This window comes from Leucopleurus acutus (assembly GCF_964270905.1).
Source record: "Leucopleurus acutus genome assembly, chromosome: 11".
Taxonomy (NCBI): domain Eukaryota; kingdom Metazoa; phylum Chordata; class Mammalia; order Artiodactyla; family Delphinidae; genus Leucopleurus; species Leucopleurus acutus.
The window spans coordinates 61,013,237-61,025,850 of record NC_139152.1 but is presented as its reverse complement, the minus strand read 5'-3'; the positions used below and the strand labels follow the sequence as shown (position 1 = coordinate 61,025,850).

Genomic DNA, 12,614 nt, shown 5'->3' with positions numbered 1-12,614 from the left:
TCTACTACAGGGATTGATACATTTAGATTTGGATTGAAATATATTATGCTTAGATCACTCTGTGTTTCTTCTTTTATTTCTTTTTTTTTTTTCTCTACAGTTTATTGCTTTTGCTTCTTTATTCTTCATCCTGGTTTCAATCACAACTTTTTGCCTGGAGACACACGAAGCTTTCAATATTGTTAAAAACAAGACAGAACCAGTCATCAATGGCACAAGTGTCGTTCTACAGTATGAAATCGAAACAGATCCTGCCTTGATGTATGTAGAAGGAGTGTGCGTGGTATGGTTTACTTTTGAATTTTTAGTCCGTATTGTTTTTTCCCCCAATAAACTTGAATTCATCAAAAACCTCTTGAATATCATTGACTTTGTGGCCATCCTACCCTTCTACTTAGAGGTGGGACTCAGTGGGCTGTCATCCAAAGCTGCTAAAGATGTACTTGGCTTCCTCAGGGTGGTCAGGTTTGTCAGGATCCTGAGAATCTTCAAGCTCACCCGCCATTTTGTAGGTCTGAGGGTGCTTGGACATACGCTTCGAGCAAGTACTAATGAATTTTTGCTGCTGATCATCTTCCTGGCTCTAGGAGTTTTGATATTTGCTACTATGATCTACTATGCGGAGAGAGTAGGAGCTCAACCCAATGACCCTTCAGCTAGTGAGCACACGCAGTTCAAAAACATTCCTATTGGGTTCTGGTGGGCTGTAGTGACCATGACTACCTTGGGCTATGGAGATATGTACCCCCAAACGTGGTCAGGGATGCTTGTGGGAGCCCTGTGTGCTCTGGCTGGAGTACTGACAATAGCCATGCCGGTGCCTGTCATTGTCAACAATTTTGGAATGTACTACTCCTTGGCAATGGCGAAGCAGAAACTTCCAAGAAAAAGAAAGAAGCACATCCCTCCTGCCCCTCAGGCAACCTCGCCTACATTTTGCAAGACAGAATTAAATATGGCCTGTAATAGCACACAGGGTGACACATGTCTGGGCAAAGACAATCGGCTTCCGGAACATAACAGATCAGGTAAGGCACGATTTCAAATGCATGCCATTAAATACTTTATAGACCAGTATGTCCCTGAAATAGAAGGCAAGCATTCTCATTTTCCGCAAATTTTCATGAGTTTTCTGTTCTACCCCTTCACAAAAAATTTGTTTGTGTCAGGCTTGTAGATAGCTAGATTATAGCTTTTCTAAATGAATCCTAAGTAGAAGTCTGCATAGCTGGCTATAGAGCTCTCCTGCTTTAGTGGGAATGCCCTTTGCTGATGGTACCAATATTTTCTTTTGCCTGTTTGTTGCTTTTGTGCCAATGTTTCTTTGTTTCCCTGCACGATGTGATGGTACGATACTGGACATTTTCCATCCTTCATTCCCAAAATGTTGATCTCCATATCATTTGGCTTGGCGTGTTTGTCTCAGTTTTATCTCTGCCACATGGGGCCATGCATTTTAACCTAATTCACAAGAAGAAGATATGTAAGAAGAATGGACGTTTACATTTCAAAGGCCTAAACACCAAAGAGGTGATATGTAAGATGTCCCTTTTCAAAGTAAATAGCTTCCTCAGTAATATTACGGAGGGTTCATTAAGTTTTCATTATTCTTAAATTAGGATATTTCAATATAATCCCTTTGGATTGGGTAAGGTGCTATGTAATATAATCAGCCCAACATTATTCAGGGGCTAGATGATCTGCTTTGGCTAATCAATGGCAAGGTTGAATTTCTCTGTGGATTTCCTTTTTTATGCACTCTGCATTGGGCTTTGTTCCCTCCCAGAACTCAGTTTTGGATGATTTACTGCTTGAATTAGTTGAATTGCTACTCCTCTCTATTGTCATAAATAATCTAGGGTTGATTGTAGGCTGACATTCAGTTTGCCAAAGTGATAGTCAATAGTGTCATCTCTAGTCTATTATGTCTACTACAGATGAAATATTTTGTAGTTTACACAATTTAGATTTTGTCCACTATGAAAAGTTAAGGTATGTGCATTCCCTATAACTTAGATAGGTTTGATCTTTTTCTTGTAGAAAAATGACTTACTAGAATCCCATGTGAATAATTTTGCGTTATTTAGAAATAACACCAATTAAACAAAGCAAGCAAGGAAACAAACAAACAGAAAAGGCAAGTGACATTTTCACAGGTTCCCTCCTTAGCTTCCAAAAGTTATTATGGGGTACATGGAAAAAAAAAAAAAAACTGGCTGGAACTGAACTGCTTTTTCAAAGATTTTATTCGCAGTCCTTATGTTTATTTAGTAGATTGTTTTGCAAATTCTGTCAATATGTATCTGAGAATTGTTATGCCAGGAATGTCTTTATGAAAGATGAAATTTAGTTGGTGTTACTGCTCTCATTAGACTGCTCTCAAGTACTTGCGCAGAGTCCGTATGAAGGGCATGGAAATGAGGACACACTCTCAGCCTGGGCAAACATTGTTATAAGTTAGTATCTAGGCTGATAGGGTGTGAAAGTCTTTGGCAAAAACATATAGAAGTAAACAGTTGTTTCAAGGGCATTTGAGAAGTTGATCTTTTTCCACTGGTATGCTCAAAAATATTATGTCACCTCAAAATAGAGAACCTGGACATGAAGTTTGTGAACTTCAGGATTATTTTCATTACAATTTATTGGGGAAAATTACTTTCAGAAAATAATAAAAGCATGCGTCTTAAAGCACTGCAAAGACAAATATTTACTTAGGAGTTTTTCCTTCAGTAGGCTCCACTTTCAAAGATGTCTATTTGCATTAACTAGATAACATGTCAAAAATGGAAAGAAATTAACTTGTGTGCTACTTCATTATCACACTTATTTTGAATTCACATTAATTTTGTAAAAGTTATTGTCCTATTAGATAAAATCCAAAATGAAGTTAAAATTTCCCAAACAACATTTCTCTCCTTTTCAGTACATTTCCATTTTGCTCCACATAAATTTTTGTAATGAGTGATGAAAATTATTTTTCTTATCATGATGTGATTATTGTGTTTTGTATATCGAGTGACTGTACTATGGACATTCGGCGTAAACTCTTTGTACTGTCTCATTTCCTCATCCATCACTGTCTGTCAATGGGCATGGTGCTGTGACCAGTGTTATCAGGTGACGACAGTACAGGAAGTGAGCCGCCATTATCACCCCCAGAAAGGCTCCCCATCAGACGCTCTAGTACCAGAGACAAACACAGAAGAGGGGAAACATGTTTCCTACTGACGACAGGTGATTACACGTGTGCTTCTGATGGAGGGATCAGGAAAGGTAGGCATGCATTTAATCAGATCCTAACAGGTGACTTAGCAATTAAATGCTGCAAATATATGGAGTGCTGTAAAATGCTCTTTCATCATTTTCTTGGAGCAACTGTGCAATCATGGTGCTCTTTTCCTCATCCTATCTTCTCTCTTTATAAACATTTAAAAATACATATCATAACAGCCGACTTGATTGTCATATCTAAAAGGCATTTCACCCTTCTTTTTTTTTTTACATTTTGTTTTTTCATTTGTCTATGGGCAGAATTGTAATGAAGTATTTAAAAATTAAGTCACTCGTCTAATTACTTTAATACAATGGATTCAGCAGTCTTTAAAAGTTATCTTTTTTCCTACAATGAATTAAACTCACTAATTGACACTTTGCATATATTTGATAAGTAATTAATAATTTAAAACAATAATAAAGCTTTTTTCAAAGTAAAACATTAAACGTACTCTAGTTGTCTCTTATCCAGTATTTGGGCAACTTTTCCTAGTGGTTTACCTGAATGTCAGAAGGTTGCTAAGGTACAAGATCCTCAGCCATGTAGAACAATATACCCAATCACTGGAAAGGCTACTTGTGTACTTACAAAATGTATTGATGGAATTTTTCTTCAGGGCAGTAATAATTCTAAGTTTATTATTTTTTTAATTGACACGGAACAGTGCGTGGCACATAGAAGATACTTAATAAATATTTGTTGAATGAATACATTGTATCGGACAGACATCTTTGTTAAGGAATATAACAGGATACTGAAGCTCCACTCCAGCACAGTTTCATTTCCCTAGATTGTGCCAGGTGTCTATGACTATTCCTTAGGTGCTATTTTTTGTCTTTGTTTTTGTTTTAGTAAATTTTATGAACCAACAATTGGACCCTTTTCTTCTCCTTAAGAAATAGTTTTGTGACACTTATAACCCACCATTGTCAAAGTGCTGGTATGCTCTTAGATTACCTCCTACTTTGAGAATTCCAGTGGCTTTAGTGTCATGGTTATTTTTCTCTGTTTATTGACAGAATAGAGGAAGAACTATTAATTTCTTATGAAGAAATAATAATTTCTTATGCAGTTGACTGAATTTGAACGAAAAGCCACTCCAAAACTTTCACGTTAGTGCAAGTGCATTTTTAAAATATTGTGCTTATTTGCTATTCATTGCAGTTTCTTCCTATTGAATACTTTACCATTTTAAGCCTAAAATATTTATTTTGTGATGACTACTTTCTTTGAAATAGCTCATTACCCATGTTGTGCTTCTCTTTCATTTCTTCTGAGCACTTTACATTGTTCTTTCTGTCTCCATACCTGTGAGTCGTGAAAGAGAAGACAAAGGACTCTTCTTTTGTTTCTTTAATATGTAATATTTTAAATCCTTCTTCATTCTAAGAACTTTCAATCTCTACCTCTATCCCTTGCACCAAAATGTATTTCAATCATCTTAATAGATTTATTTGATTTTTTGCTATTTTACATTTAAATATCATGTTACAACAATTTTTAAATATTTTATAAAGATAGTTAATATTCTGTCATAGTATTTGAGCAAAATATATGTACATATATTAAATAATAATATCTAACTAATAATATAGAACATAGTATTTTAAGTGCATTGTAATCTTAAATCACTATACGTGTATATACATATATACTTATATATGTATATATGTATTTTTATGTAATATGTGGTTAGATTTATGTGCATTTTGAGCATCATTCAATAACGTATCACATGGAATATTTATACTAGGGTTACATGTTTAAGGATCTAGATAGAATTTTTTTATCTAGGTTAGAAAATATTTTGAATTTTAAACTGTCAAAGGGGATCACATTTGAAAAAAGACTGCAAATTATAAAGCACTATATAAATATAGTTTTTCCATAAAATAGCAAACTTTCATGAGCAAAGCAATTCATAAGATATTCAGTTTATATGAGAAAACTATACATTCAATCTTATTTCACAAATACAAATTCTATCAGTGAGAACATCTTTGAAAACTCATCTATGAGCTTTTTATTCTTTGTCATTTCTCACCATAATCAACTTCGTTTTCATTCTTGCCCAATTCTTTTGCAGATTTGGGTTCTTTTCCTAGGTCTGATAACATTTCTGGCTAATTTCACTTAATCTTCTCAGTGTCTTATTTTGTCATGTCTATTAGAAATTCATTCATTTCTTCTCCTTTTTCCTTTATGTAGATTAGAGATGTCTCCTATTACTCCTACTCAGATATTTATTTCCTATATGATTTCTTCCTTGCCTTTCAAATTGGTTTCTACCTTAACCTGATTTTAGAGTTATGAAAATTCTCCCCTATGTACGTGAGATAAATGACTGGATTCCCATTGTATTATTTTTCTATCAACAAATGTAAATGTAGTTGGGCATACATTAAGAAAACATGTGGATTCCCTAAAAGAGTAAACTCCCAAAACTTAGAACCTGTGTTTTTATTTATATAGTAGTTTTATGAAATCATTTTACATGAACACAAACATACCCATTGATAGTACATGAATAGGAAGTTTCAATACTGTCCCAAACTAATATGTGCTCTTAAAAGCTGTATAAAGCTGTATACCATGTATTGGTTTCAACATTGTTTATTCTCATGAATTATATTTTTAGTCATTCCATTCAGTAGAAGTTTGATAAGGCAAAATTTTATCAAATTTTCTGTTCATAAATGAACCTCCAGAATAAAGGAACAATATATTTATATGAATAACTTATAATTTTACTAATTAAATACTTGTTACTAAATTATAAGGGAAGCCTTCTCAAATGGACATTGAAATCATAGTTATTAAAAATAAAAGACCTATAAATAGAATAAATAATATTTATGTTAATAACTATAATTCAGAAAAGTAAACATTGAGAATGGCAACCAAGATTTACATGTAACTAGCATGATTAATGTAAATTGTCAAACAGATTTTTTACCTTTTTGGAAGTCTTATAAAGACCATGGTGACAGTGAAGACAAAAGGTACATTTTTATAAGGATGAATTTTAGTTATTAACAACCTCTTTGTTTCATACATATTCACTAGTTTGCTTTTAATCAAAACCAATCAATGTTTATAGTCTAGTTTACATTTTTCGGTTACACTAAAAATCCAAGTCAACTTGTATAAATTATTCTTTCTACAATTTCCAGTTATATTTCCAATCGCATTACAGAAGAGTAGTGATAACTAGCCCTCCAGGCACGTGAAGATCCCTATGTAAGAAAAAATGACTTGCAATTCCTTTTTAATTATTTAAGACATTCTCCCATTAACTACTCCATTAGCTACCAAAGGAGAATGAAATATATACCACCTCCCATGCTTTATAGCTCAAAATACTAACAAAATATATAGGCAGATAATTAGCAGAAATTATGTCCTAGAGAACTTCATTGTAGTTAATGCAGGACATAAATTTCCATCTACAAAATATCAAAGAAGACATCTAATCTGCTGAAAGTTTGTGGGTGTATATGTAGGGAGAGGTTCCTATTATTCCAATCTTACCCCACAGTAGAGCTATTTAGTTTTCCTATCTACAACACTTTTTTCAGTGGAGCTGTCAGAACATTTATTTGCTAAGCTGTATAATATAACTACTTTTTCAGTTAATAGTTGCCTGGCTTTTAAGACAATTTTACTTATAACTTTATACTAGGTACTCCCTTCCTCATTTACCTGCCTCTAATCTTTTCTAATAAAAAATACTGCAATATATGAATCCTTCCAAAGGTGACCTTGATGGGGTGTTTCTTGAGTAGCTAAGGCAAATCAATAGGTTAGAGCTTGTGGGAAGTATCTTTCATTCTGTAAATTCATGATGATCATGAACAAAAGATTAGAATGCATGATAATAGAAAGAAAAGGTGGATTAAGATCAAATTGTTCTCAATTCCTGGCAGGGGAGAGTCAGCTGAAAATATATAATCAAAATCAGGCTTTAATTTACTAAAATTATGACTCAATTTATATTCATTTCTTTTCTTTTTTTTTTTTTACTTTTTTTTTTTAAATACAAGGGATTAGAAATGGGCATTCATTCTACATCATCTAGATAATGGCATTAAAAACCATTATTTAGGGATCATCCTTTTAACTCCATAAGGCTGGAAGATTAAATATGCTGGAAAAGAGTTGTCCACTTAAAGTTAAGCATGCTTTATTAGCTTAGTAATAATAAAAAGTGAAAAGAGAAAAAATAGCTCATTTTTTTTAAGGAACATATTCTGAAATTTAAAACTATTTGCCAAATTTATATCTTACTTAAGTTGCTTTGCCTAATTCTTAAAAGCTTTCTGACATTGTGTATGCCAAAATTACATCAATACAGACTATAATCTGCGAACGAATAGATTTTGAAGTATTGCAACAGTAATTTGTGATAGCTGGTTTAATCTTTTGGAAGTGACAACTACAGTGAGCTTCATTTTTTTTTTTTTTAGAGTTGTAAATTGTCTCAATATTGAATTCTTTGTAAACAGATTCTTTGAGCTCAAAAATAGCACTTTTGATTACCCTGCATGATATTGTTTGTCTTTGTCTATTTTCTGGTTGAATTCAACTGATGTCTGTGCATTTTTTCATAAAAGGATATGAAAAATCCCGAAGCTTAAACAACATAGCGGGCTTGGCAGGCAATGCTCTGAGGCTCTCTCCAGTAACATCACCCTACAACTCTCCTTGTCCTCTGAGGCGCTCTCGATCTCCCATCCCATCTATCTTGTAAACCAAACTGCATCAGTCGGCTTAATTGTCTTAATTCAAGTACTGTTTACCCCATAATGGAAATAATTAAACATAGACTTACTCCAAGCTCCATTAATACAGTACCAATCCTGCATGATACTACTATCTGAAGTCAGAAATGCCATTTGGGTAGCCAACAAATCTTATCCTGGCTTTAAATGAATCTTATCCTGGTAGTGCTACTACTTCTCCATATTAATTGCCCTGATCTCCTTTTGCAATAAAATGACAGATAGCATCAGATATTGGCCAGTACCCTAATACATAAACATATCTTCAGGGAGATATATTTAAACCAGTGTGCTTCCAAATGCCAACCACTTCATGGGAACTTCATTTCTTGTGACTCTCTAAACCATTCTGAAGATGTCTGGGATTCTATTTTGATTGCTCACAACATGACTTTGGTCAGCTCATTTGCATGGACCATCTTGTCTCTATCACCTGAAAGCAATGTCACAAAGTTCGGGGACCATGGATGGCTCGGGATATGTGTACTTGCATTGAACCATCCTGCTGATGTGAAAGTACTGGTCGACTGTTCTGCATGTTGAATTGTGGGGCATGGAGGGCGAGTTTCTCCCTGACATATTTTTTTTCTTATTCGTTGAAAAAAATATTTGTTTTAAAAGATTTAATTTCTTGATTGATTTACTTTTGTTCCAAAATGCTGTATTGGAGTTCTGAATATCTCTGGTTGTTTGCACACAGATAACTGCAAAGAGGTTGTCATTACTGGTTACACGCAAGCTGAGGCCAGATCTCTTACTTAATGGCTTGGGGAAGGCACAAAACATGAGAGAAAGGTAACTGCCAGCCAGGCTTGCATTGTTTAGATAGGAATTGCTGCTTGGTACTAGAGTCATATATTTTTTTTAAATCCCAGAATTTGTCATCATTTTCAGAGGCAGAGTGCCAAATATCATTCAAAGCTCTTGTCATTTTTACCCCCTTCCTTTATTTTAATTATTAATTTTTTTGCAAACAACAAGGAGCATTGTTGTTCACAGGAAGCTTTCTTGACCAGCCTTAAATTTCTGACTCACAGGATTAATCAGATATTCAGGCAGTATTTAATCAGGTGCTTTGTCCTGTATGTTGTTCTGTCCGTTTGTCTTAGCTCCCTGTCTTAAGTGTATATGCCATCCGTCTCCATGAAGCACAGAAATGCCTTGATAAGGTGTTCATGATTTTAGTACTGGGTCTTCTCCCCTGCCCCTTGCCTTCTTTGGTTACTTGGAACAAGCCTCTCTGCTTGTTCACTCCAATGAAACCCCCAGGGTGTCTTATTCAGTCCAAGTGGAAGAAATTCTGTTTACACATCCCTACAAATGCAATAGCAGTAGTGTGTCTGGTGTACTGGGCATGAGAGGGAGGAAAAATGTCATACTATAAATTGAGAGATAAACAATATTTCTGAGGCATTTAGGATCCTAGAGACTGCTAATTCCTAATGCTCATGTTTATTTTCAGTTAGGAAGATAATTGTCACTTTTATGATTGGCCACATAACAAGTACTACTTTATATTCCTAAGTCCTAGAGCATGACCTGCATGTCAAAGACCTTGTACAGCAATGTATTTACTCAGACATAAACATCTGATATTTAGAGATTCAGTGATGCTTTTGATAACACCACACATAGAAAGTTATAATTACACACAGCTTTATGGTAAAGAAATTAATATACTGTCTGGTGCTGCTGTTATTGACTGCAGTGTTGTACAGAATTTATCATGGATTTTTGACTGCTGAAAAAGGGACTGTGGAATTTAGCCATACCAAGGACTGTACTGGAAACAGATTTCTGCTGCTGAATGTGCCCTGATGTGACCAGGTTGCACTTGGAAGAGATCCTCCCGTCTTCATGAGGCATTAAAAGTTCGTAAAAGAACTGTGGATGGAACTCATTTGGTGCTCCCCATATGAGTGGTCTGCTTGTGGACTGGCCAGCGTCCATGAAACAACTGTAAATACCAGCGTGTGTGCATGGATCAACAGCTTTGGCCATCTCACGTCAAAGGAAGCCAAATTCATGATCAACATCTCTGGAGCTTCAAGTAAGGCCCATACCTCTGTGAATTACGACCTCATGGAGTTGCAGCAGATTGTGCTGTGAATCATAAAAGCAGTGATATTGGTGTAGTATAGGTCTGTCTTAATTTCCCTTATTTCTCCTTTGTTGGTTGGATCCACAAACACTAACTGTATCATTTTTTTAATAAACCACTTATATGATCAGCTTGTCAGATTACGTTGTGAAATTTTCAGTGCCTATTTATCAAAACTGACCTATTTTGAATCCCACATTTGTTTAAGTTCTGAAAAATTGTTTGACTTAAAAAACTCACTAATATTACTTATAGTTTAAGTGTTTTGTCATTGTTACCTCAATTATTAATATTACAAAAAATAAAATTCTGGCAATGAGAGTATTTTTTTATTAAATGATCAAGGAACAATGTCAGTATATAGTAGAATATTAATTGAATTATATCCTGAAATGTATATTTTGCATAAAAGAGATATTCTTCAATCAATTACTTTTTTGTGTTTTGTGGCAAATTAAGCTTGTACTTGTCTTTAAATCTGTTGTAGTTGAAACTGTATAAGAATTCTTCGTCTTGCTTAATCAGTATTTCCAGAATCTATTAGTTCCCCTGGGATTCTGAATATAACATATAACCTAATTATGAACCTCTGTATCGTGGACCTTTTGTGAACATCTCAAGGTGCATGCACATCCTTGTTGATAATTGATGGAAATGTAAATAACTGAAATGAAGAATAAAAGGCAAATAAGCTGGGGATAAACTTGAATCCTATCTGATTAAATTCTTCATATTCTTTTCTTGGCTCTTCTCTTTGTTTTGGAGTTTTCAACAGGCTTTACTGTTTTTATGCATCATGATACCAAACCTAATACTCATACATTATAAAAAATTTGAGATGAAAGGATTTATAAACATACATAGCTCACATTTTCATTTAAGTCTTAGGCATGTGTCTTCCTTTTCTAAGTGCTTTTTTCTCTTATGATTCAGAAGTGGTAAAATTATGAATTATTATGGTATTTGATTTTTATATGGCATTTTATGACTAATACTGAATTTTCACTTACACTTTCCAACTTAATCATCACAGAGATTCTGGAGGTAAATATTTTTTGTTTTCATTTTATTGGTGGTGAAATGAAGGATCACAGAGGCAAAACTGTGTCACAGATAATTTCCCCTGTCATAGTTTATTATGGTTTAAATATTTACTGAGCCTCTTGTTGTAAATACTTACCTTCCAAAGATGGCTTCTGTCTCACTTTTGGGTAATGGACCACTGTTTCAGCTGCACACCACACACACCTGACATTCCATTTGTATTGGGGGGTTATGTGTAAATTTATCCTGTAAATTCTATGATGCCAACAGGATTAGAGGAAAGGTAAAATGGAAAAGAGAAATAAGGTTGGGTAATCCAACACTTTCCCATAATGCATCAACAGAATCTTTTCTAGGTCCAGAAGTGCTCAGTGTTGATTATTAAGAGACTATTAAGAAACTGAGATTCAGAAAATGAAATCTGTCTAAATATAATTACTGATAAAAAGTTTTTAATGATTGTGTCAGGATGTAGGATTTACTGTAAAAAGGGAAAATATGTAGGTTGGGGAAAGAATACATTTTAATAGATAATTGACATCAAATTTTGATTAAAAAATCAAGGTTAAATAGCCATGAATGAAAAGTGAAGATATTCATTTTATCTTTGAAATAAATCACAAGACAGATGAATTGAATAGCAACAGCGAACTTAACTTGGAAAGAGACAATGAATATATTAAAAGGCTATAGTACCAAGCAGGGACTTTGGAGGATTTATAACATGCTTGAAGACATTTAGAGCTAAATGAATCTGTTAAAAAATTGAAATCCTTAGCAGTTTATGATGATTAAAATATGTGGTTTAAAATTTTCCTTACTGAAAATAATTTTCATCCTTCCTTCCAATTTCCCCTGCCAAAATTTAATGAATTGTTTAAATACTTGGACACTATTAAACTATAGATTTATACAAATTTTCTCTAACATGGTTGCTGTGTCATTAATATTCATCTTAAATTTTGTTACTTCCTGTTCTCCCCTAAAATAATTGTTTTCATTATTGTCTAAAAATTAAATAATTTAATTGAATTAGTATTACATGATTTCTTCTTTTACTTATCAAACCGTCACGTCAAAGTGACAGATCACTGAATATGCATTTTGAACATTAAAATGTTCAAAGACTATGGATTTTCCATTGAGGATCCCAGGTACCTAGTACTCAATTTTTAATAAATGAACTATATTTTAGAGCAGTTTTAGATTCACAGCAAAATTAAGCAAAAAGTACAGAGTTCCCATTTATCCCCTGCCCCCCACCACGCACAACATCCCCGACTATCTGCATCCTACACCAGTGATATTTGTAACAAGTGATGAACCTGCATTGATGCATCATTATCCAAAGTCCATAGTTTACATTAGAGTTCATTCTTTTTTTTTTTTTTCGGTACGCGGGCCTCTCACTGTT

The 12,614-nt window shown here is 34.0% G+C and overlaps 1 protein-coding gene across 1 annotated transcript in view; it reads left to right on the top strand.

Moving 5' to 3' along the window:
• The window catches only part of KCNC2 (potassium voltage-gated channel subfamily C member 2), a 193,381-nt gene extending 185,168 nt beyond the window's left edge, over positions 1-8,213 (top strand). The window contains exons 3-5 of the mRNA XM_082850157.1: positions 101-1,028; positions 3,109-3,273; positions 7,888-8,213. Coding sequence (XP_082706283.1) covers positions 101-1,028; positions 3,109-3,273; positions 7,888-8,024 — 1,230 coding nt within the window. The 3' untranslated portion in view covers positions 8,025-8,213. The remainder of the gene's footprint in view (positions 1-100; positions 1,029-3,108; positions 3,274-7,887) is intronic.
• Positions 8,214-12,614: the final 4,401 nt, after the last annotated feature.